At 57.8% G+C, this 25,808-nt stretch overlaps 1 protein-coding gene across 8 annotated transcripts in view; it reads right to left on the reverse strand.

Moving 5' to 3' along the window:
• LLGL2 (LLGL scribble cell polarity complex component 2) overlaps window positions 1-25,636 on the reverse strand; it is a 34,037-nt gene extending 8,401 nt beyond the window's left edge. The window contains exons 1-11 of one of the 8 annotated variants that reach the window (XR_014292013.1): window positions 25,324-25,633; window positions 24,483-24,582; window positions 14,800-14,887; window positions 14,127-14,219; window positions 4,980-5,077; window positions 3,700-3,781; window positions 3,290-3,405; window positions 2,759-2,917; window positions 821-983; window positions 555-687; window positions 185-239 (exon numbers count right to left, since the gene is read on the reverse strand). Coding sequence is in view for 2 of the 8 variants with exons in the window: in XM_082605519.1 (XP_082461645.1) it covers window positions 185-239; window positions 555-687; window positions 821-983; window positions 2,759-2,917; window positions 3,290-3,405; window positions 3,700-3,781; window positions 4,980-5,077; window positions 14,127-14,201 (881 nt within the window). In the remaining 6 variants the exon portion in view is untranslated. Of the gene's footprint in view, window positions 1-184; window positions 240-554; window positions 688-820; window positions 984-2,758; window positions 2,918-3,289; window positions 3,406-3,699; window positions 3,782-4,979; window positions 5,078-14,126; window positions 14,220-14,799; window positions 14,888-24,482; window positions 24,583-25,017; window positions 25,297-25,318 lie in introns of those variants that run through there. The other 7 variants (XR_014292016.1, XR_014292012.1, XR_014292015.1 and 4 more) reach the window with 7 other exon arrangements.
• Between the last annotated feature and the right edge of the window lie 172 nt (window positions 25,637-25,808).

The following is a 25,808-nucleotide window of genomic DNA, read 5'->3' on the forward strand; positions in this document are numbered from 1 at the left end:
TGAGTTTTCAGGAATTAGTCAGAGAGAGGTAATGAACGGCCCCCCCTCCCTTCCCTGGAGACCCGGATACGAGACCCAAAGGCAAGTCACTAGGCACCATCTCCCCCAGGCAGAGGTTTGAGGAGCCTTTCCAGCTCCCCAGGAAAGCTCTAGAAAGGGGACAGGATAGAGCACTGATACCTACCCCTGCTTGGTGGTCAGCCAGAAGACTTTGGTAATAGCTTTGCAAGGAAAAGGGCCTAAAAGAAAAGGAAATACCTTGAACGGTCCTCCCGCTCTCAGAGGCCCGTGGGTCTGCAGCACAGATCCCGCACACTCACGGAGCAGATCTAGGCTCGGGAGTCTTGCTCTGAGCATTTCCCAGAGAAAGCCACAGTGGGTATCAGAAAACCCGCTGTGTGGCTTTGGACACAGACTTCACCATCTCTGGGCCCCAGGTTTTGCTTCTGTGAATTGGACATCTACACCTGAAAGCAGGAGAGACTGACTGGGGCCAGAGAGGACACCGCCTTGCTCACTGGAAGGCGGTCCCAGGTGGCGGGCAGAGCACTGACCGTAAGGCACACAGCTGCGCAGGGGCTCCGGTTGCAGGGTGTCACTGGACACGGGCCACTGGCAGTAGCTGCCATCAGAATGGCAGCTGACAATCAGATGGCCGTCCCGCTGCCAGCAGACGTTCTCCAGTTGCTTCATGGTGGGAAAAGAGAGAGTGCGTGAAGGCTGGGATCAGGGGTGCGGTTCCATCGCCTGCACCCCCAGGCCTCAGACGGGGGCTGGATGTGTTATGTGGGGCCTGGGAGAACTATGTGGGCACCCCTACCTGGCTGCTGAGGAAATGACAGAGCACACAGCTGCCCTGTAGGTCCCAGATGACGACAAGGCCCCGGCTGTAGCCAATGAGGATCTGGTTGGGGTCCCGAGGATGTTCCTGCAGAGCCTCCACCATCTCAAATGCCCGCCTGTGGCGGACCTCCTCTGGCAACCTGGGCGAGGGGAGCACCGTGAGCCCACGTCACCGTCCACTGATGGGGCATGGCTGAGAGCATGGCACAGCCATGCCCGGCATCCCTGAAGCAGCGGGCACTGAATGTGCCAGCATGGAAAGGCTGCCAGGACACATCATCAAGGGGAGAGAGAAGCAACGCAAAGAACAGGGCAGTGATAGAGAAAACCCCCTAAGGATGCAAACGCAGGTGGCACAACTATAAGGAAAAGCAAGGAAGTGACTTCCAGAAAAGTCGATGTGGTGGTTACCTCTGGGGGAGGGAGGGAGCTGTGACAGAGAAGGGCAGGTGGGGGACCCTGGGGGGCTGGCAAAATTTTGTGTTTGCCCAGAGTTGGCTGCAGAGATGCTCACTTAACAAGAATCCATTAAACTGTACATTCAAACTTAGTGTGTTTCGGTAAGGTGTTGGTGTTTCATAAAAAAAAAGTTTTTAAGACCTACAAAACAAAACTCTCTGTATCAGTTGGCCTGGCCTTGAGCCTTGACCCCCTCCTCCTTTTCTGGGCCTGGAATACTGATGTGAAGTTTGGAGGTGCTACCGCCAGCAGAAGACCACGAGGTGGCAGGCAGAGGACCAAGAGCCAACACGGAGGAGGGCGAGTAGGAAATGGAAACAGCCTGGATCCCAAGGGCATTTCTACGCTCAAACCCAAGCCAAACCCTCTACATTTAGAACAAGATTTAGACCAACAGGAGGGGTTCCCAGGGCACCCAGGCTGGGAAAGCCCAGCAGGGGCCCCTCCTCGACTAGACTCCCACCGGCGCGGGTACGGTGGGCACTGGTACAGCCACACACTGAGGAGCAGGTCCTTCCACCGTCCTGCCCACAGGCCAGGCGCCCTGGCTGAGCACCAGCCGTGCCTGCCACCCTGTAAACAGTGCTGCTCTGACCATGGTCACGCTGCCCTGACTACCGTGCCTAGTGCTCAGAGGGACCCGGCCCCAAGCAGGAATCCTCCCAACCCAGCAATGCCCAGCCCTGCTTGACCATCACCCAGGGCCTGATGACTATGAGTGTTACAAGCCTGGTCCAGAGCCCTTAGGAAGGTCGGGCCTGACGCAGCTCCACAGCCCAGCACCCCGGTCTCCTCCCTGCCCTTCTTCACTGCAGAACACTCCATGGCCATCAACCTGGCTCCCGTGGGCTCCTGCCGGACTCCTCCATCCCCTCCTGTTTTGGGCCCTGGCCCCCCTCCACACCCAGACCCGATCTGACTCCCTCCCTCCCACGGACACCACCATTAACGAGCAAAGATTCTGAAACGATCTCAAGAAACCTACAGGTTGTGGCCGCCAGGAATTCGGGGCCATGGAGCCTGCATGCAAACGAACATGTGGCAGAGACTCCAAAACACAAGCATCAGCAGAAGCTGCCCAGCTGATGCAGGGAGGTCTGGGCCCGGTCTGCCCCACTGTGGAGCCCCGGGGCTTTGAAAGAGGTGGTATCAGTGCCAAGAACGCTGGACTGAGCGTTGGTATCATTGCACAGTCATTTTGAGCCTTGTTTTCCTTTTAAATGAGGTGACAAGTTACTCCCAAGACCCCTTTTAGTGCTGGGATGCTAACTCTTTTTTGGGGGTGAGATTCTCAATTTGGGGGACAGGTGGAGAGCTGAGAGTCTGTCCTCCCATCCCTACAGACTTCCCAGGAGAAAAATTATAAGCTCCTGAGGCGTAACCGGGATGGAAAGGAGAAGGCCACTCAAGGGGACAGGTTCCTCAGGGCACGAGGGTCTCCGGGCCCAGGGCTCACCGCTGCAGCACGGCATCTGAGCTGATCATCCGGTCCTCCAGCGCGCGGAAAGCTGGCAGCTGCACCACGAACACACTGCCGCTCTCGGTCCCCAGGTAGAGCAGCTGGCAGGAGGAATGCGGCAGGACCACAGTGATCTGTGTGGCACTGGGGGCGGCCCTGCAGACGGGAATGATGGTCCGTGAGCTGGCCCTGCCCCGGCAGGGGGGACCCACAGATAGGATCCCCCGACTCCCTCTGCGGCCCCAGGGAAGGCCATGCCTGCCGGGGGAAGCAGGCCTGTGAGGTCCTTTGATGGGGTCCAGCGACTCAGGCCCGGACAAACACATTTGTTTTTTTTCTGCCAAGACAGGAGACAGATGGCAGAGAGCTGGGGCTAAGAAGCAGAAAAAAATCCCTTGGTGCCTCCCGCGTAGGCTCTGTGTGGGGATGGGGGGAGGCGGGCCACAGCCCTGCCAGCTCCTCCCAGGGCACCCTGGAGTTGGTGCACGGGTCAGGCTGGCTAGGAGAGCAAGAAGACTGAGTTCTTACCCTGGGGGGCCACGCAGCGTGAAACTCTCATCTTCCTGCAGCTCTGACACCCCGCCTTTGACCTTCAGGCTCCACAGGTGCAGGCTGTTGTCGTCCAGCAGAGTGACCAGCTGGCACTAGGCAGGAAACGGGGCAGAAGCGTGCTGTCTTGTTAACCAGGGAGGGACAGCATTCACCGTGACCTTTACACACTGGGGCAGCCCAGCCTGTGCGGGTCATTTCAAAGAGCCCCAGAACCAAGAGACCCCTGGCTACTGTTAGAGTGGCCGTGAACCACAGCTGGGGAAAGGCAGGTTTGTCCCGGGTCCTCCCATCAGCACCAAACCCAGGGCCACCAAATGCCTGCCTTTCCATACATCCTTTCTGGGAGATGGGAAAGTAAGAAGGGCATGGGGGCAGGGGGGCCTCACCTGGCCAGGCAGGAAGTGGATCTGCACTACCGCATTGTTCTCACGGTGCAGCCCCATGAACTCCACCCCTGGGGCACCATAGCTAGGAGTAGCAGGCTCAGGAAAAGCTCCAGAAGGCAGGACACCACCCATTGGCCTGCCCGCTGGGCCCACGTGGCAAGGAGTGTAAATACCCAGCAGCAGAGAAGGGCTGCTGGATGGGGGGGGGTGTTTAGGGTGGGGAGAGGACACCAGGGGGCATGGCCTGAAGACACTGGGCCAGTAACCTGACCCCTGAGGGTAAAGCCAGCCAACCAGGGAGAGCTGTCGCAGCCAGGAAGGGTGAAGCATTATCCTGGCAACTGCTAGGCTGTTCACTGTACCCCTGTCCCCCGCCCCACCGAAACCCACAACCTGAACTGCAACAGGCTGTCAGCTACCACGTGGTGGCACCTGTGAGAAGACGCACAGGGCACCCGTGGACCCACCTACGGCAGTCATGGCCGTGGCCTGGCGATGATTAACCAGCTGAGGGCGGGCTGAGTCGGTGGAAGCCGGGCCTCTGCCCTCCTGTGTACACACCCCCTGCAGCCTTGTGCTGCTGACTTGCACCCCCAGGCTCCCCGCACCTGCCCTGCAGCAAAGGAGGGAGTTACAGCTTTACTGGAGGAGGTGCCGGCTGGGCTCTCCACGGGTGGTCCCCCACCTCCCAATTCCCCTAGGTCCCACCCTGGGGGCTCAGGTCAGATTCAGGGGTGGGACTCCCAGACTCGTAGCGCAGCCTAGGCCAGAGGACCCGAGCAGCGATTCCCCATCCTGGGACCTGTGGGCTTGCCTCTGAAATGGACCCACTGGACCACGTCCAGCCTCAGGCCAGGGAAGGACTGTCCCCACCAACTAGGAGTCCACTCTCCTCTCTGCGTGTGTGTGTGTCTGTGTGTGTGTGTGTGTGTGTGTGTGTGTACACGCGGGGGTGTGTGCAGGGTCGGGGGTAGAATCTGGAAGAGTAGCTGCCTTAGCACAGCTCCTCTAACCCAAGGCCACCCTGCCTCTGGTTTGGACAGAGCCCTGGGCCCAGTCTACCGATCCTTTGGGGGTGGGGCCCATCCCTGGCCTCCACTTACTGCGTTCGGGGCTGACTCCTAAGAGGGTATTTGAAACATGCCGGGAACAAGAGGGGTCAACTGCAACTTGCTTTTCTATGGAGAGTTGGGGGAGTCCTTCCTGAATCTCACCAATGCCAAGGCCCCTGGCCCTTCCAGGGCATCCCTGGGTGGGAGCTGGGAGAATGGAAAGGATACAGTTTGATGGCTCCGGAGCGGGTGCCGATGGCCAGGATGCGCAGAAAGGGGCTGTAGCCGAGGGCGCTGGGCTGGTGCGGGAAGCCATGCTCCACCGTCTGCAACAAAAACCAGGCAGGCATGGGCCTGTAGATACGTCCCCTCTGCTCTTCCATGGCCGGGGGCAGGAGGTCAGTGCCGGAGGGAGGAGCCGCAGCAGAGAGCCACCCCCAGCAGGAAGAAGGAATTCAGTCTCGTTCAGGTCCCCACCGGGACCCACCTGGGCCCCACCCTCAGTCCATTCCTGACCCGGTCCTTGGCCACATGGCCCTCCCTGGGAGCTCATTCTCCCGGGACACCGTGCTGGCCCCTTGCTCTCCAGGAATCTGACCTGGTTCCTCCACCACCCGTACTGTGGGCCACCCACTCAGCCCTCCTGCAGGGGTGCGGGGGAAGCTCTGGGGGGCTGGCACAGGGGAGGCACCAGGTGGCTCAGGAAGCCCAGCTGCCCTGCAGCTCCAGGCGGGCCCCTGGGGTCCGACGGAACGCACAGCTGCCCTTCCCGACTCTGGGCCGCCCGAGGCTCCTCCAGCACTGAACATCTGCTCCGTCTCAAGTGCCTCGTTGCCACTATGAGTTCTCTTCCACCATCTTCCCAGGGAGGAAGCTTCTGGAGTGTTGTTGCAGACACATGCCTTGGCTCAGTTCTTATTATAGAAATAATACGCACTGTAGAAAACTTGGAACATATAAAGGAGTTTGAAAAAGAAGACAAAAGTCACCCACACGCCCACGACTGGAGTAACCCTTCCTAACAAGGGTGTGTATCCGACTGTAAGCGTGCATGGGCCTATACTTAAAAGCAGACACCTCAGAGAAAGACAAATGCTGTATGATATCACTTATATGTGGAATCTAAAAAATACAACAAACTAGTGAATATAACAAAAAAGAAGCAGACCCACAGATATAGCGAACAAACTAGTGATTACCAGTGGGGAAGGGTGTTAAAATTTTTTTTAGATTTTGGGACTTCCCTGGTGGTCCAGTGGTTAAGACTCGGCGCTTCCACTGCAGGGGGTGAAGGTTCAGTCCCTGAACTAAGATCCTGCATGCAGCGCGGTATAGCCAAAAAAAAAAAAAAATTATATATATATATATACACATATATATATATATACACACATAATTTTAAAACGTTTTAAATAAAAAATATGAATAAAATAAAATAAAAACATATAGCAAAGGACAAAAAAAAACCCCAGAGACCTAACTGGGACCATGCCACATGAATATACATACAGACACATAGCTCTGTGGTCTGTCTTTCCACCTATAGCCAGCCCAGGCTGTTAAAAGCAGTAAAACGACTTTTATTTTTCATTTTCATCACATGGTATGGCTTGCGGAATCTCAGTTCGCCAACCAGGGATTGAACCCGGGCCACGGGCAGTGCCGAGTCCTAACCACTAGACCACCAGGGAACTCCCTAAAACGACTTTTAAACGGCTGAAGAATATTCCTCGGCGGTGGTGGTGGGGGTGCCCTAACTCACCAGGCCTCTGTTATTGAACATTTACTTTGTTTTTAGAGGTTTTGTAATTGCCAGTTGCATCGATAACTATTCTTGGGCTCCTATCTCTGCCTGCAACTCAGTATTTCCTTAGGCAGGTGTCCCAGGGGTGGAATTACAGGTTAAAGAGGTATGGATGTAAGCACTAGAGATTGAGATTGACAAACCATCTTCGGGAATGTTTCCGGTTGTTTCTCAGTCAGTTAACCCCACTCCACCCACCCACCCCCACCTGCCAGGGGATACTGAACCTGTAGAGCTATAGATTCAAGCAGGACAGAGGATGCCAGCCAGCGATTTCAAAGTTTTGTGTTTTTTTTTTAAACCATGGAGACTGCCCTGCAGAAGAAGGGCGCACCAATGAGGCAGCTCTCCCTGAAGCCCAAGGCTCTACTCTGGGCTTCACTTGGCCTCCAAGGAGCAGAAAGAGATAAGTCCTGGTGACAGCTGGAGCGACAGCTTAGCAGACCCAACTGCTTTGCTGCCTGCCTGCCCACCCAGGCCAGTGGCTCGCGGAAGGGGGGCCCTGTGCTGGGGTTGGCCCAGGGATGAGAGCTCCAAAGAGTGCCTATTCTGGGGACACGTAGGTGTGAGGGCCTCACAGGCTTGGTTCTCTGCCAGGAACACAGTCTGCCCTGCAAATGGCTGTACCTGGAAGGGTCAGCTGGGAGGACAGCAGCACACCAGCAGGAGCCCTCCCCCGGCCTGGCCCCCCAGGTTCTTGTTCAGCTATGTAAAAAATGCAGAGCCTGGAAAAGCCTTGGGGAGATAGCAGGGTATCTGGAATGTAAACATTTCCCAGGAAAAGGAGGGCAGGGCTCGAGACTCCGTGTGTGGGACGAGCTTCCCCAGGAGCCCCCACTAGGCCTCGGCTGGCCCCAGGCTGCTGGGGCCTCAGGAAGTCAGAGACCCGAGCTCCAGAGAAGGTTCCTGGGATGACAGCATTCTCCCATCATCCCCAGCAGCCGCAGCTCAGGATCACAGTGTCTGGAATTTGGAGGACTCTGGGGGGAACACCCAGCAGGAGCCTGGTGGCCAGCAGGGGCCCAGACCCTGATGCCCAGTACAACAGCCACAAGCCGTGTGTAGATCCTGAGCACTTGCAATGTGGCAAGTGCCACAAAGGAACTGAACTTTTAATTTTATTTAATTTCCATTAACTTAAATTTAAGGATGGACCCTTAACTCAGTAATTAGAAAACTTCCCAGGTATGTTCTTGGGTTCCAAAGGAACAGGGGCTGGAGTCAGGCAGACCAAAGCTTTGAATCTCCTCTTTCAGCTGTAAATCTTCCAAACTCTAAATATAGATCACATATTCCTAAAGAAAACTTAATGGCCAAATTGAGATGTCCTGTAAGTAAAAAATGTACCTTTGTATTAAAAAAAAAAAATACGAAAAAAATCTAATATCTATTGCCTACACGTTGAAACAATAATATTTTGGATATATTGGATTCAACAGAATATGTTATCAAAATAATGTCACTTGTTTAAAAAATTTATAATGCGCTTCTACAACATTTTAAATTACATATGTCTCATATTATATTCCTATGGGACCGAGGTGCTACCCTAGACATTTTTACCTCGGGCATCAGCAGGAAAGTCAAGCCAAAGAGAAAACAGCCTGCAGCTTTTTGTCAGGTGCTCAGGCCACACGTTACCCTATCAACTCACTGGCAGGAAGTTCTCCTGACATCTCACCTGAGTCCCACCTGCTGCGGATCAGCTCTTTTCCCAAACCCAGAGGGAGACAAAGGTCAGGCCCATCGTTCAGTCACTCATACTTATTCCTCATTTCTTCAGGGTCCGGAGGACACTATGCCACCCCTCACTCCCGAACCACCTTCTTTTCCATAGGCTGGTTTCAAAAGAACAGGAACTGAGTCAGGCCCATGAAACTTAGAATCTCCAATGCCACCTAAAAGGTGAGTGGACTTGGACGAGCTGCTTTGCCTCATTTCACGTGTGGTAACCGGGATGATGCTAATGACCGCACTGAGCGGAGCTGTCCTTGGCTCCAACAAGACGAGCCTCAGGACAACCACCTGACCATGGCTGGAGGGCTCAGCTGGCCTCACAGCGCACACAAGCTTTGCCTTCCTTCAAAGGTTCTCCCTCATCCCCTCGTATCCCTCAGGGCATCTTCTCCAAGTTGACCAAGGGTCCCTCAAAAACAAAATAAGGGGAGGGAACTTCATGGTGACCCTAACTGGCTGGGGCCAAGAGGGTGGATTCAAATGTAAATAGCGTGGCGACAGGGGATTCCCCAGGTCCCAGAGGGGAAGCGACCCTGCTTCAACATGCAGATAAGACCCACAATCCCTGAATGAGGCAACATGATACGATGAGGTAAAGCGAGTCATGAGGTCAGGGAACTGGTCCGGCAAGGAGGCGTGGGGACCCCAGGCCAGTTACTAGAGGCCCAGGGGGTCTTGCTGGGGATGAGGAAGGGAGTGATTTGGATATGGGGAGAGAACAGAGGTCAGTTAATTGGGGGAACGGGGAGAAGCCTGGGGGAACGGGGAGAAGCCTGGGGAAGCAGGAAGTTTCCACGAGGCCCCTCTGCCTGCGCTCCGGCTGCCTCCCAAGATGGGGTGCCCTTCCCATCCCCTGGTTCCCCCTCCCTCCGAGTCCTAACAGCCTTTTAAGACGTGGTTCCCCCCACTGGAGCAGCAGGTCCACGTGGACAGGGACCCCTCCAGGCTGGTTTAGGATTTAGGCACAGTTCCAGGACCCCGGAGCATAGAAGGTATCTGACCTCCCTTAAAGAAAGCAGCCCCCGGGGCACAGGAGGCACTCAGCCCCAGGGGGGGTCCTGTTGTGGACTTCCAAGGCACACAGCAACCCCAATCAGCCCTCCGCCCAGGACACCGGGCCCGGGGTTCCAGGGCCGGCCCTCCCAGCCAGAGACCCCAGCCGCCTCCAGCTCAGGTTCAAGCTAGGAGGCTGACCAAAGTGGGGTGTCCTCCCCTACCTCCCGAGCTCAGCATCCAGCCTACCTGGCACTGCCCCCACCCTGCTACCTGGCTCAGGTGACCTCTGCCAAGGGAAGAGAGAACAATGAACTCTTTTGACAGAGAGCTGGGAACGGAGAGATTTCTAGGAGCCGCCAAACTGCAACATTAGCCCGGTGTGGGAGACAGAGAAAGCCCGTCTGTCTCACACCGGCTCCGGGACCCCATTTCAGGTTCCCGGAAGGGAGAGAGCAAAGGTGGTTTGTCTGAGAGCGAGGGGCCCTTCGTCCTGCCCCCAGCAAGGGGGGACCCTGTCCAAGATCGAGGGCTGAGGAGTCCCTAGCACTTGCTGGGGGGGCAGGAAGGAAGGCTGCCCAGGGACACGGGGTGGGAGGGTGCGCAGGGGGTGGGCCGGGGGACAGGGAGGCACTGCCCCGTACTGGGTGTGGTCAGCCCAGATTCCTGGCGGTGGCAGCAACCTGGCCCTCCCTGTGCGGCCATCACCTGACACCAGGGGCCCAGCCATGCAAAAGCCAAGACCAAACCGCCTGGCCCTGGACGGGGCAGCTGGTCAGGAACACACTGTTTGTTCAGGGCCTGGAGTGGGGGAGGGTGGCCCAGGCAGGAAGGGCGGCCAGCGGGCTTCACCAGGGGAGGCAGGGCCTCGAGGGTATTTTCAAGGAAGGGGTTTTAATTTAACATGAGCTTACGTCCCCTTGTCCCCTCAGAGTCACTTCCTCCCTCCTGAGGCGCCCAGTGGGTCCCGCAGTCCTCTCATTTGGTCCTCAGTGGCCCTGCTGGCACTCCCAGCTGACCTCTCTGTCTTCCCAACAGGCCTGAGGACCCGGCATCCGGCACAGGTGAAGAGACGGAAGGCCGCACCCTGCGGCCACACGGCCGTGGGCAGATGGAACCGGCAGCCGCATCCCCAGCCGGTGCCCCCTCCCGGTACTCAGGTTGTGCAAGCCTGGAGGCCTCAGTTTCCTCACCTGCAGAGTGGGAACAGCACCCACCTGTGAGTCATCAGGAGGCTGAGGTGAAGGCAAGGCAGACCCTGTAGGGCATCAGCTGTGTGTGGGTGCCATTCAAAGCAATTTAACTCAGCCCACCAATCTGGGTGTAGGGGTGATTATAACGCCCACTTTACAGATGAGGAAACTGAGGAGCAGAGAGGTTAAGTAACGTTTCTGCAGTCACTCAGTGAGGAAGCAGCACAGCTGGCATCTAGACCCAGCCGCCTGGCTCCACAGTCCCCGCCCCAACCACTGCACCACCTGGCCCCTTTGCTGCTTGGCATGGAGCCCTTGGTGAACCGGAGCTGCCCCTCGGACAATCAGTCCCCAGCAGGGGGTTCAGAGCATCTGTCCACAGACACAGCTCCTTCCCAGGTACCGAAGCCGAAGAAACAGGACATGCTGCTCTAGGCCCCCGGGGTCCATGTCCCTGCTCTCTCTGAGGCACCTCGCTTGGTGTGGGTGTCAAGGATTTGGGCCAGAAGGTACTGGAGGGAGAGGCCCAGCTGGAGTCTGCAAGCCTCTTGGACTGGCCTATGATGGTGCCACTGTCCCACCTCCCAGCTCACTGCCCTGCAGACCAGCACTTCTGGGATGGACGCTGCCTGCTTCCCCAGACGTGAGGCTCAGAGCTCCAGCTCTGTGTATCCCACTGTCTGCTGGGACCCGCCCTCACCTGAGGGTGCCAAGGTTCTCCAAACTGAACCTCGAGCCAGATAACATTCACAGAGCTGTGCTGATACTGGAACCACTAGCCACTTAGGCCCTTCAACTCATACATTAACTCGTTTAATCCGCACACCAACACAGTGGGGTGGCTTCTGTGACCCTCTCCACTTAGAGATGAGTAACTTGTCCAAGGTCACCCAGCTGGTGAACCCAGGGAGTCAGGTGCCCAGGTTGGCGCCACTCACCCCTAGGCAAGACTGCCTCTCGATAAGTGGATGATCATCATTGTTGCTATTCTGTCCAAATCGAATGTATCACTTTCCTCAACCCTGCTCCTCGCCCCTCCTGGGCTCCCCAACCCAGGGGGTGGTACCACTGCCCAGCCAGGATGCAGGACACCCACCTCCCTTCCGTCCTACGCTCTGTCTATCACCAGGTCTCATCAACCTCTTACCCTAAATAGCTCTCAACCAGGGGCTATTTTACTGGCCAGGGGACACTGGGCAGTGTCTGGAACATTTTTGACTGTCACGTCTTGGGGAGGCAGGGCCAGGGATGCTGCTAAACAGCCTCACAACTCAGTGGGCCCCCAAGGCCCCAAATGTCAACCGTCAAGCCCTGCGCCCCAATCCCACTGCTGGGCCCCAGTCAGTCAATGCAACGTCTCCTAAGTGCTCTGAGCTTACCTGCTCCTGACTGAAGGGCAGAGAAAAAAAAAAAAGGTCCCAGAGTTACCTCCTCTAAGTCATAAATGAGATCGCTCACTCCCCTGCTCAAAACTCACCAGGCTCCGCTGTGTCAGACCCAGATTCCCAGGTTCCAGCCTCCCTTGATCCCACAGCTGACCTCACAGCCAGGGGGCCGGGGCAGGGCTGGCGTGGGTAGGACCACCCAGGCTCCCAAACCTTCCAGGATCTGGACTCACCCTCCAAGCCCAACCCTTCGGGCTCCACCATTCACCCAGAACCTAGATGAGATGAGTCTAAGCCCCTCTCCTCCCCAACAGCCCCCGCAAGACTTTCCCCTCCAGGAAGTGGAATTTTAGACCGTCAGCCCCTTTCCTTCCACCAGACTATAAGTGTCCCGGAGGGCAAAGGTCTTGTCTGAGATTCCCAAAGCCCCAGCGCTGGGCTGTGTAGGTACTCAATACATGCTTCTTGGAAGTGAATGGGAGGAAGAAGGAATTCCAGGAGCCTCCCCTCCCCATCCCCAGCCAGGCCTGGGGGTGGGGCAGTCCAGTTTGGGGGCAAGGGGTGCGGGGGGGAGGGGGAGGCATGATTCTTCTGACCCAGCCCCACCCCAGCCCCACCCTGCTGCTGCACAGTTGGAACTTGGGGCGGGGGTTCATCCCTCTTCACTGAGCCTGTCTATCCGGTTTCCACTGGAATTGGCCACCTTTTTGGGCTGTGAGATCCCAGCCTCATCAGCGGCAATGGAAGGCGACAGAGGTCACCCAGGCGCCCAGGCGGATGCTGAGGTTCTGAGACCCACACCCAACACCCATGGGCTGCTCCCTTGTAAGTGAGAATGGCAGGCTGCCGGGGCCAGAGATCCCCCATTTGTAACATATGCACGCCTACATCCCAAGGCCCAAAAGCCGTGCCCACAGCTTCCTTCCCCCAGTGGGAGGAGGTGTTCATTTAGGGAAGCCCTGATCCCAGAGGCAGTAGCCTCACAGCCACAGGTCAAGAAAATCAGAGGAAACCGGCAGAGCAGGTTGGGACCCTGACTCGCCTCGAGCAAGCCCCCGGGAGCTCTCTCTCCCTGGGAGGCAGGCAGCCCCTGAAAACAGCACCTGACGCTCCCGGACCACTGTGCCTAGCACTTCAATGATCTAATTCCGTGTAATCCTCATAGCAAGCCTATGCAGTGGGTGATGGGCACAGGGTCATCCAGCTTCTAAGTGGCTAAGCTGGATTGGAAGCCCACCCGTCAGCATGTCCTGGAGGGGGGACCCCTGAGGGGAAGAGCATTTTGCTGCTGCCCTTCCTGCAGTCCACCTTCCAGGGTGGAGGGAAGCTCAGGCATGGAGGCCAAGGGCCTAGATCAAAGCAGAGGTGAGAGGAGCTAATTACCCTGAACCGGCTGCGGATTGCTAGGTGGCCTCCGAGCTAATAAACCACCCTGTGTTCCTTCCCCTTTACAGGCCAGCCCCCAGGGAAGCCCCATGATCCTGGGTAAGAGGACACCCGCTTGGGGGGCCTTAGGAGCAGGTGTGGAGCTGGGGTGGTCAAATGCCAACCCCAGTACCTTCTCCCAGGTGCCTCTCCCCACTCACCCAGGCCTACAGCCGGCCAGAAGGAATCATGTGTTCTGCCTGCAGGGAAAGCTGTGTTTTCCTTTGGGGGTAATTTGAGGAGGGAGGGAACGGCCATGGCCTGTGGCCCCAGGGCTCCAAGGAAACTGGCATCACAGGAACATCATTATACTTTGCAGGGTTCAACGCACTTTCACCTTTCCCAGCCCTAGGCCTCCTCCATAACCCCGTGAGGAGGGAGGCAGGACAGGTTGTTTTATCCCCATTTTACAGGTGGGGAAACTTAGGCTGGAAGAGGTGGGGTGACCTGCAGAGGTCACACAGCCAGCGAGACATGGGACAAGGAGAGCTGACTCCTGGGCATCCTGTCACCCTTTCCCAGGAAAGCCTCTAACCAGACCCCATTTCCAAAATCCAATTCCCAGGAGGCATAGCAGGCAGTGCCAAGTAAGTACCTTAGTCCAGGTAAAAGTGACCCCAGTGCCAGCCCCAGCCTGTGGGGAGGGCGATACCTTTTGTTTGTTTGTTCGGCCATGCAGCGCAGCTTGCGGAATCTTAGTTCTCCAACTAGGGATCGAACCCGTGCCCTCGGCAGTGAGAGCGTGGCGTCCTGACCACTGGACCGCCAGGGAATTCCCTGGGCGCGTGACCCCTTCGTGCCCTCCATAAACGCCCAGCTGGCCCTCCACTCCCCTTACCTTGTTAAACTGGAAGAGGTCCCGCTTGAGTCTCTCCCTTGCAGGGTCATGTCCCGGCCTCAGGAACCTCCTCATCTTGCTGCACGTGGCCCCCTGGGGAAAGGGGGGCAGCTGCTGAGCACTGGGCAAAGGAGGCCCGGCGCCCCAGAGCCCGACCCAGCGCCCAGGCCCGCTTGCCCAGCTTAGGCAGCCTCTCCCCAATCACGGCAGGCGGCCGCCCCCGGGCCGGGCCAGCTTCACCCTCGGCTTCCCCACGCCTCACGCCCCATCCATGGAGCGTGGTTCCCTGAGAGGAAACCCGGAGGGAGCTCTGGACCTGGAGGCCGGAGCTGATTAATGCTCTGACGCTTGCTCCCGGCCACCTGTGGCCTAATAAAGCCAACAGGAGAAGCTGGGGGAGGAAGCCATTTAGCCCGGCTTTATGGGAACAAGGAGGGCCAGAGGCCCTGAGGTTTTAAAGCTTAATTGTTAACCTGTTTTCTGAAAAACCATAAAACTCTGGCTAAACAGAAAGGGCAACTTCACAAGCCTCTGTCTCCAGAGCCGCCTGGAAGGTGGGAATGCAAAGGCTGTCCACCTGGGCTCCCAGATCAGAACCCCGATGGGGGAGGGGAAATGCCCCGACAACTCCAGGCCAGGGCCCAGCAGAACTCCCTCAGGGGGGTCAGCACACCTGGGCAGATTCTTCCTTCTAACTTCAGGGAAGGCTCTCCAGCGACTCGGGGCTTAGGCTGCTCCCACCCGCCACAGCCGTCCGGAACCTGAGTGAGCGAGGTGCACAGCACACAGTCGGGGGGTGCTGGCCCATCCCACCCCCCAGCCGGGGCCCACGGTGGAGCTGGGCCCGCCCCCACGGCTGCTGGGGGTCTCTCTCTGGAAGCCCAGGCTTCCAGGCTGCCCCACCTCTCACCCTCAGCTCTGGCTATCCAGTTCCAGCTCCCCTGGGCTCTGATGGGGTGTGCTCGGAAAGGCTCCCTTTCCCATGGGCCCAATGGAGACTAATCAGGAGAAGAAATCTGCTCCCAATAAAGAAACCAGCTCAAGGCCCCAAAACTGTCCTCCCACCATAGAATGCATTCCCAATCCAAGGGGAACTATTTCTGGCTCATCCTTGGGGGAAGGGGGTGGGATCACATGTGCTCCAGCTTCCGGCTTCCAGAAGCACAACCTCCCACTGACCACAGGACACCAAGGCCCGTCCTCGGAAACACAGGGGCTCAGGCCCACCCTGGAAATGGCTCCATTCACGCCTGACACTATAAGGGAAGGAGGCAAAGCCAGTCTCTGCCCTGGAGGAGCTTACTCTGGGGTAGCGGCAGGTCAAGACAGGACAGTGCACAGTGCCGAGCGCCCTGATGGGGAGGCACAGGGGCACCCGGCCCAGACTGGGCAGCAGGGGAGTGTCCTACGGGAGAAGGTGGTGGTTAAGCTGAGACCCGAAGGATGCCCTGAAGTTTCTGGCTTCTTGAAAGGTGACAAAAATTAACCATCAGGCCAGGGCTTTGCATATGCATGGACCCTGGCAGGCACATGGGTGGCAGAGTTGGAGGGACTTTCTGGCAGAGAGGCATGTCCCAGGGCAAGTCCAAACATCTCCAGCTGGGGACAGGCGGGGACCAGCCCTGTGAGCGCCTCACCTTCTGGGGACACCAAAAAGGCCACCACTTGTGAGAGGGCTGGAGAGTAGAGGTCTGTGCCTGCACATTTTGGGGGAGCCAGAGCAGAACGGGGAGCCCCGCTTCTCCAAGGAACAGCAGGTAGTCGGGAAACTCCCAGTTGCTCACTTGACCCGAGGCCCCGCAGTGGGTTCAGGGAACATACACGGGAAAGTCCCGGAGGCTCCTGGGCCTGGGAGTGAAAACAGACTCGGGGCCTGCAGCGACCTCGGCCTCCTGGACAAACAGCTGGGCTGGTGGCCTTGCATTCCAGCCATGGGGGAGGGTAGCGCCAGCTCATCAATCTGCCACCCGAGGCTCCTGGCAATGCCCCCTCTCCCTCTCCCGGCCCAGGTCACTGGGTCAAGAAGCCAGAGGAAGCTGGGAGGGACGCCCTGGAGGAGGAAACGGGCCTGCGGACTCCAGGGAGAGGCCACCCTGGGCTCTGCCCTGGGGACCCTCTCAGGCTGCAGGGTGGGGACAAGAGGGCACAGGGCCATCTGTGCCAAGGACCCACATAGGCTCAAGGGTGACACCGCCCAGTCCCAGGGGCAGACGTGCAGGTAAGAGGGAGGGAGACAGGATGCGGAGCTGGGTGGGAGAAAGCCCCACTCGGGGAGGGAGGGCGGGCACTCCATCCACCCGGCTGCCCCTTGGAGCCCCTGCTGCCTACCAGGCACTGAACCAAACCTTTGTGCGTTAGAACAAGGTGCACCTAAACCTCATCCTGGATGTTTGTTCTCCTTCCAGAAGCCTCCCTGGAAGGTGACTGGAACATCCCCACGTAGCAGACATGGAAAGAAGACCACAGAGGCTGGGCAACTCATCCAAGTCACTAAGAAGGTACCAACAGAACTGAGATTTGACCCCAGGTACGGCGAATTCCCCAATCTTAGGGCTCTGGGAGGCAGCAAAGGATGTGCAGACAGGACAGAGGATGCCTAGTTACAGCCGTGCAGTTCAAAGGCGCAGACACATGCAGACACACACACTCCCACATGCCTTCAGCTCAGAGCCAAGCAAGCAGTGTGGGTCCTGGCCTCTGGTGAGGTCTGGCTGGGCAGGGCCAGGGGCCCTTGCCTGGACCTGCCGCTCATTCCAGCTGGGGGCTGGAACACCACTGGCCTGGGGTGACGGAGCCAGGTCCTTCAGCGTAGCTCCCAGCACAGAAAAACTGCCCATGTCAAGGCATTAAAAAGTGCCATCCCTTCTTGAAGGCGGACAGGTCTGGGACTAGCTGGACTTACCTCCAAGCAAACCCTCAGCTCCACTCACCCCAGGCAAGAGGTTCTCTGCGGAGAAGCTTCAGGAACCTGGGCCTGGAGCTTCCTGGTGTGGAACAGATCCTACCTACTCAACCCACTCCTGAGGGGGGCAGGGAGACGTAAGGGAAAGAACCCAGGGCTTGGGACCCTTAAGCACCACAGCTCGGCTCCTCCAAGCTGGGTGGCAGCTCCTCGAGGTCCAGAGAGCTTGTCTGCTGCAAGCAGTGGGAGCAATGGCAGAAGCCAGTGCCTGGCGCGGAGCAAACACTGTCTGAGGACTGGGCATGCGACCGTGACAGACAGACAAGATCCTCCAGTTCACCAAGCTTACATCCTGGCAGGGGAGCGCAATGGCTAAGAGGTACACAAATCAGTCAGCGGGATGGCTTCAGAGAAAGCTCAGAGCCTACAAGAAAATAAGGGAAGATGCTCAGATCGAGCGGCCAGGGTTTGGTGGTCAGAGGACTCAGTGAACCTTCCCGAGTCTGGGTCTGCGCGTTTGCCGTTCCTTCTGCCTGGGGTTCTTTTCCTCCAAATACGAGCCTCCCTCCCTTGCCTCCACTCCAACGTGCGCACGCTGAATGAACGAACAGAGGTGATAATACCTCCACCCAGTCCTGAATGGTAGGAAGCGGTCAGCCACGGGAGGATTCGGGGCAGGGCGTGTCAGGCACCTGGAGCGGGCTTCCGGGTGCCACGAGGGGCTGGGCGCAGGCAACGAGGAGGGATGACATGGGTCAGAAGGGGGGCCTGGTGGGCCACAACAAAGAGCTTCAGTTTGACTCTGCTGGGAACCCCCTGACAGTCCTGGGCAGGGGCCTGATGTGGTCCGCCCTCCCCTCCCCCACCCCATGTCCGCCTCTGCTTGGCCCTGTGTCCATCTCCTCGGCCCCCGCACCAGCCCCATTCACTGTGGTCTCCGTGCTTTTGTCTCCACGTTTCTCTCTGGTATAACCTTGCCCCTCAAGCAGCATACAAAAAATCACCTTCCCAAAATCGTCTCCCCCTGAACCCACCCGGACCGCGTTCACCGTGCTCCCTCAGCGCTTGACTGTGCCTTATGCTAAAATGATGCCTAAGACCACTGCGGACTCGGGCGCTCGTCTAGCTCTGTGGATGGTCTCCCCTGCCTTGTCGTGCTGGTCATTAAGCTGCTAGGAAAAATCAGAAGCAACCTAAGCGGCCAACAACAGGGGGCAGGTGAAGGGTGCTCAGCCCGACGATGGAAAGGGTACAGTCATGAAAAGGGCAGGAGGGCTTCCCTGGTGGCGCAGTGGTTGAGAGTTCGCCTGCCGATGCAGGGGACACGGGTTCGTGCCCCGGTCCGGGAGGATCCCACATGCCGCAGAGCAGCTGGGCCCGTGAGCCATGGCCGCTGAGCCTGCGTGTCCGGAGCCTGTGCTCCGCAACGGGAGAGGCCACAACAGTGAGAGGCCCGCATACCGCAAAAAAAAAAAAAAAAAAAAAAAAAAAGAAAAGGGCAGGAGACGATGGCCATGGATGGAAACATATGTCCAATGTATCTAAGAGTCAGGCAGAATCTATTAAAAATATTTACATAAGTCGACAACACAGTGGAAGGGTTATGGGACTATACTGGTGATGCTTTTTCTTCTTTCTGTTTATCTGCCTCCCAGGCAGGGGAAATAAGAGGATCACAGGGGAGGGGCCCAGGTGGTGGTCAGGTGTGAGGGCAGCCCTGCGCTCACAGTTGGCACTCAGTCCTGTTGGGGGATCGCTCCTGCCCCGCCCACAGCTATGGACACCAAATGGGCACAGAGGCAGGGAGGAGACAGGTGCGTGGAGCCAGCTGTGTGACCTCAGGCTTCAGGGGCCCCGGGGTCCGGGGCGAAAGGATGTTACTAGTTTGCAGGCCGTGACCGGTGGAGCGGCTGTGAGCTTCAACAGGAAGGCCTGGGAGGGGCTGGCAAGCTCTCAGGTGCTGTATGTGTCAATGCCACTTTTACCGCGAGGGATGTGGGGGAAGAGAGCTCAGGGGCCCCCCAGGGTGAGGAGCCCCCAAGTCTGACGCCAAGGAGGGTCTGAGGCAAAGACTGGGGAAGGAAGGAGCTCCGAGGGTCCTGGCTTCCTGCGCCGGGGGTGCCACCTGGCTAGAGCACAACCCGTGCCGGGGGGGCGCTTCCTGAGAAGAAACACCTTCTCCATCCGCTGAGCTTCTAAAGACTGCCCAACCTCGGCCTCCATCCCTGTCCACTGCGCCCTCTGTCCGTGTCCAGACCTACCTCTGAGCCGCCCTCCCTGCTCTGCCGGGCTCTCTGGTCCCTCGGGGGCGGGCGCTTAGGGTACAGGGCTGCCCGGGCCAGGAGGCTTGCTGACTTGTGGCTGATTCGTACTCATTCTCCCCACAGGTCTGCGCCGCGTGCGTGGAGCTGGCCTGAAGCGTCCCCCGCGGGCAGCTGACCCTGAGATTCCCTTCGCTCTCACTGCTCTAATCATCCAACACTGTTGCCCACCAGCAAAACATACCAGGGCCTAGAATTGGTCTCCCCACACCCTGATGTCCACGCTGTAAAAACACAGGAGAGCTGCGTACTTGGCAACAGGTTAGCAAATTCACACCCTGTCTTCCTTTCCCATCCTCTGCTCAGACCCTGTGGCAGGGACGCACCTAGACCCTGCCCCCACCCCTGCATCTCAGGAGCTCAGGGCAGAGACCAGTGGAGGCAGAGAAGAAATAAATGCAGGCGAGTGGGCTTGTCTCGGCTCCCCGCTCTAAGCAGCGGGTCTGATTGTGTCACAGGGAGGAAGAAGGGGGTCCCCAGAGCAGATGGCTCGACCCACGCTGGCACTGTTTGGGGTGCCTGGGCCAATCTATCCCCAGGAGACCAAGGCTTGGCCAAGCTGCATCAGCCAGTCCCGGAGGTGTGTGATGGGCCAGCCCCCTAGAAGGTCCCTCCACAGCCTGGGCATTTCCACTGAGCTGCTAAGAGAGACTACATCCGGAAGCAGGACTCTGGACATCTCGGGCCCACGGGAGAGAAGGCTCTTGGAGCCACACTAGCACCTGCTCGTGTGCACGATCTCCGATCTCCGAGGGCACGCACGGCACGAGGTGCAGCCCCAGGCTCCCCTCTGCTCGTGCTTCCCACAGCCGGCTGCCGCTAAGCTGCCCTCCCTTCCCCGACATCCTGCGTGTGGCTTTGGCCTCTGTCTGCCGGGTGTGAGTATGCCCCTGCACCTCCCACGGCGGGGAGTGGTAAGAGAGGGCTGTAAGCAGCTGGGGCAGCTGCTGACCCTTGGGCACCTGTCCGTCCCAACTCAGATGCTCACGGCTGCTTTGCCAGCGCCTGAGTTATCCTGGGAAACCCAATCTCCCAGAGGCACCAGGCAGCCCCTGGCCAGGAGCTTAGCAACCAAACCTTGGCAGAAAGGGCACCTCTGTGGATGTGGAACTAGAACACAGAGAGAGAGGGGGTGGGAACCACAGAATTGTTGTCGCTGCTGCTGTTGGGTAATAAAAGGGATTGAGAGGGACTGTGGCCAGATGCTACTTGAAGCACTTTACAAGCATCATCTCATGTAATTCTTACAATTACTTACGAAATAGCCAATTCTGAGAGCTGTGGAGCCCGGGCAGTTAAGAGTCCAAGTCCCAGTCTGAACGCCAACCAGGCTGCGGACCGTCTGCTCAGTTCAAGCCTCCCTCCCAGGACAAAGGGGCTCGCTAACAGCAGGTTGGATGGGACTACCTGGGGTCAGCAGCCAGAGCCTGACCTGGCCCTCCACCCCTCACTGTCCATCCCACGGAGCCACAGGCCAGTCCCACAACCCTGGGAGGGCCCTCCTGCCACCCCCAGGCTCCTCCTGAAGGGTGCAGTGGGAAGTCGGAATGCATGCGCCCTCCCCCCATCGCCATCCTGGGGGCCTCAGTCCCCTTCTGCAATCCAACACCAGACTCTCTCCAGGGAAGTGACAGACTGGATGCGGTCAAGCACAAGGAAAAGCAAAGCAGTTCTGGGGAGAACACTGACGACTTGCCTGGGGTGGGCATGGGTGGGGGTGGGTAGGCTGCCTGGCTCATCCCATCAAGCTCCAACCCACGGCCTCAGACTTGCCTCAAGACTTGAACGGCTGACCCAAGCAGCTTCCAGGCTATGTCATCTCCAGGAGGGAGGGACTGGGCCCCGCCTGACCTGTCCATGGTTGTATCTCCAGTGCTTAGTGCCCTCACACCTGAGAGGCACCCAAAATTTATTTAAAGAACTCCCTCACCTCCTGCAAGTCTGTGCTCAAATGTGACCTTTTTGACGAGGCCCATCCTGACCACTGTTTAAAGTTGCAACCTGCCCCCCTCCCAAGGGTCTTGATCCCCGGCTTTAGTTCTTACTCTATAGCTCGCATTGCCTTTTAACAGATGATTTATTACCTACACTCATTTCCGGTCACTCACACTTCCCATCCTTTAGAATCTGAGTCCTGTGATGGCAGAGACCTTTGCTTGGTGCAAGGATTATGCCTGGTGTCTAAACCACACCGCACATACAGAGGCACCAGTAAATACTTGTTGAATAAATGAACAGCTGGGACTGGATGGGGATCAGTTAGGCAAAGGTGTTCTCCAGTCAGGAGCCACTGACCCTAAAGAGCACTGGCCTGGGGCCCCACGGGGTCCTCAGGGAACTTCCCCGTCCTGTTCTCAAGTCTCTGACCAAGGCCAGGGCCATGTGCCTATCATGCCTGACATCCTGCCTGGGGATACCCTTACAGGTCCTGCCTCAGCCCCAGGCTCCAGGACACCCAGCTCCTTGGCAAGTAGATCCAACAATAACATTATTTACTGGCGTCAAACAGTCTTGTGCCCAGTCCCTCTCATCAAACCCTGGAAATACCGAGTCAGGTGTCTCGAGAAAAGTCTCGCGTCTCTGCTGAATTCCTGAAGGGTAGAGTCAGGTACCTAGCAGCTTCCCTGTCCCCACGCCCAGAGGAGCCTCTCCTAGCTCAAGAATTCACTGTGGTTCCTGGAAAGGGGAAGGGGAAGGAGTGGGGTGACTCTTCAAAGGACCAGTTTCCTCTGAGAGGCAGGGCGGGGAGGGAAGGCCACCCCCAAGGGAGCTGGGCAAGCGCCATGGTGACAGGGCACAGGGAGAGGAGGCTTTCCCGGGGGACCCTAGGGAGCCAGGGCTGGAGAAGAGCGAACGGTACTGGTGGCCCTACTGGGGGACGCCCATCTTCTGTCCCATACCCCACTTCTCCCTGAAAACTACTCCTGGGCAGGGGAAAACAAAGTTGCCAAACAGACCTGGCATGCCTCAGGAGACCCAGGAGGAACCCTGATAGTGATATCGCCTGATGAGATAAGAAGGCCTCTCCGAGCTGAGTACTCAGGATAAGTGAGTCCAGGCAGCCAGTGCTGCTCAAGGCAGCCAACCCCGAAGCAAGGGCCATTGGCTTCTCGGGCCTCCACCCTGGCCCCCGATTCAGGCATCTCAAAAGCTGCCTCTGACACGTCAGGAAGGACCCTTCAGGGAACACCACATTGCCCCTGGAGACTCTTGCCAGGGATGCTCAATGTCTCCAATGCGGTAGATAGGGGGTCACAGACTGATGGCAGAGAAGCCAAACTCTCCAGCTCCATGTACCATTTTCTCTATGGGAGGGAGGGTCCTGGGGTCAGGAAGTCCTGGAAGGAGAGGATACCCCTTCCCTAAATGAGGTTGAAAGGAGGCACTCTGGAGTTCACAGAAAATCCCCTTAATGACAACAGAGCAGCACAGGAATGTGCTACCCCAACCTATCCGCCCACCAGGGTGCAGAATGTATACAGCCAAGCCTTCCCCTGAGCAGAAAGCAAAGCAGATTAGATTGTACACACACACTCCTCCCAGGAAAGGCCTGCCAGCTGGGGTCTGGCCGTTAGGCCTCACTCCTGGCTTTTCCAAGGAGCAGCAGAAGTCCCAAGGGCCACTGGAACCCGAAGTGAGGTTAGGAGAGGCCACTGCCCTCTATCTCTGATCTCCAAGGAGCAACATCCTCGTTCTAAAAGTTCTGATCTCCAGAGGCATTCAGAAATCAGGATTTCTGGACAGAGAAGTCAAATTCCCTCACAACCCGTCAGGCACATCCAAAAGGCCCAGGTATCTGCCCAAATTCCCACAAGTGACCACGCTTTTTATGCTTTGTGGGGACGCTAAAGCAGCCCATCCTCACTTGGTGCCAGCTACGTGCCAGGCCACACGTGTTTATGACATTTTTCATCCTCTCATCAACAACTGTAAAAACAAGGCTTGCTGAGGTTTGGTTAAGTGACAGAGCCAGGGTCATCCAAAAAGAAACCGACAAGGCACAATTCAAAACTACACCTGAGTCGAAAGACACTAAAAAACTTAATGAGCACTATATCTGAGGAAAGACTGTGAAGCTCAAGGGAGAAGTTTTTTTCTGTCTTATTTTACACTTTCTAAAACACTTCATTTGCCCCAGTGAGCTCCTATTACCTTTTTTATTTTTTAAACCAATGGGGTCATCTGGGATTAAGGGCTTTTATCTTTCTTTTAATGCTATTGTGCACTAGAGCACTGCTAAGTACTAAGTTACTAAATTATTAAAATTATATTAATCTGGAACTTCCCTGGTAGCGCAGCGGTTAAGAATCCACCTGCCAATGCAGGGGACACAGGTTCGATCCCTGGTCCAGGAAGATCCCACATGCCGCGGAGCAACTAAGCCCGTGCGCCACAACTACTGAGCCCGCATGCCTATAGCCTGAGCTCCGCAACAAGAGAAGCCACTGCAATGAGAAGCCTGCACACCAACAAAGAGTAGACCCTGCTCGCCGCAACTAGAGAAAGCCCACACACAGCAACAAAGACCCAGTGCAGCCAAAAATAAATAAAATAAATTTTAAAAAATTATATTAATCTGCTGCTAAAGGGGATATTCCATTGCCTCAGGGAAAAGTAGGGGTGCAGGATGACCCCAGACCTTGCAAACACTGCCCAGTGGCTCCCACAGACAGTGGCCCAGTCTAACTTCAGAGAATAGGAGCAAGCACCGGTCTGAGCCCCCAGAGCTGGGTTTGAGCCCTCACTGACATAAGTGAGCACTGTGGGCAGATAGTTGAAGAAAACCAAATCTGAATCCCCTGTGCATAAAATAAAGAAGTTGGACCATTCCCATGCTTCAGCTCACAAAGACCCAGACTGTTCCTCAGAAGCCACTTCTGACCTTGGCTTCCCCTGGGCTGGGCTAGGGCTCTTCTGTACTGCTGCTCTGTTCCTCCCACCTGGAGTTTCCTGTCTCCCTGACACACTCCTCCCCTCCCTGCTCAGAATCCCCTCTGCAGCCTGACAGGACCTTGAGTTGTAAACTCTGCAGAGGCTCCCTAGAGCCCAGGTTAAGACGCCCTGCATCTGGCACATGGATCCCCATGGGAATGGCTCCGAGTCTACGCACCGCCCACCTCACCCAAAGCTCACCTGTCTCAGGTGAGAGCCTCAGGGGGCCACACCACAGCTCTCCTGGTTACAGTCAGTTCTCCCCACAGCGAAAGCTCGGTGTGTCTGCGAACCGTCCAGCCTGAGCAAACCAAGAGCAAACTTTGCACACTTTCTTTGGCAAGGCGGTATTTTTCACTTCTTGCCAAGTCCCAGTGTCCCGCAGCGCAACCCCACCCCCGTGGTCTTGGAAAAGAGACTGGGTCTCCGTAACGTCCCCGAAAGGTATCCAAAGCCGCCTGAGGCGGAGAAAGGCCCCAAGACCCAAGTCCCTTCCGCGGGCTTCCTGTGTCCGGGGATTAGGAGGCACAAAGGGCCGGCAGGGAGAAGGCCCAGATGGCAGGAGCAGGGGCTAAGCCGCCAACGTAAAGCGCTCCGGCCCCCGCTCGCGGAGAGAGGGCCACTCTGGAGACGCGCGTCGCCTGCCTTTCCGGCCAGGCGCCTTACACGTGGGGCCCGAGACCCGGGGACTCTGTCTCCGCCCGCAGTGACCCTCGCACCCAGCCGGGCCGAGCACCTGTTTCCCTGCTCTCCAAAGCCAACACTATTGTGCAAACCCGAAACCCAAATTCTGTAATCGCGGGCGGATCAGGCACAGAAAAGTTCCCAGCGGCACTTTCTACAGGTGTCTTTCTCCCAGACGAGCGGAGCGACGGGATCCGGAGCGAGGCGAGCGGATCTGCGCGCAGCCCTCCCCGCCCAGCCCGGAGAAGCCAGGGGTCCCGGCCCTCCCCTGCCTCCCCGCCCCGAGTGGCGGGCGCCCCAAGTGGCGGGCGCCCCGAGGGGGCGGGCTCGACTAGGTGGGTCCCGGCCCTCACCTCACCTGGAACTCCAGGCCAGCCCCCGTCCGAGGCCTCCGCGTCCGGCTCCGCTCGCTCCGCCGCGAGCCCACGGGCAGCTGGGCGACAGTCTCCTTCCTGCTCACCTCCGGCGCGGCGAGCAGGGGGCGGAGCCGCCGCTATTTACATAAATGGTGAGCCGGCCGGGCCCGCGGAACCCGGAGCGAAGAGCCCCAGCGGCCCGCCCCCCCGGGCCTGGCCCCGCCCCCGGTAGCGCAAAGCCTTAGAGGCCGAGCGCAGCGCGGGCGCCCTCGGGGAGGGCGGGGGCCGTGATCCGGCCAATCCGCGGCTCCGTGGACCTCGGGGGCGGGGCCGAGGCCCGCGTGAATATGTACGAGGGACTGCCGGCCCGCCCTCGGCCTCACCTGGGCGCATCTGATCGCAGGACTCCGCGCCGCGCCCAGTGTCCCGCCGCCTCCCGGAGGAGGAAATAGTTCCCGGAACGCGCGGCGGCCCCGGGCCACCTCCT

This window comes from Mesoplodon mirus (assembly GCF_964341445.2).
Source record: "Mesoplodon mirus genome assembly, chromosome: 18".
Taxonomy (NCBI): domain Eukaryota; kingdom Metazoa; phylum Chordata; class Mammalia; order Artiodactyla; family Ziphiidae; genus Mesoplodon; species Mesoplodon mirus.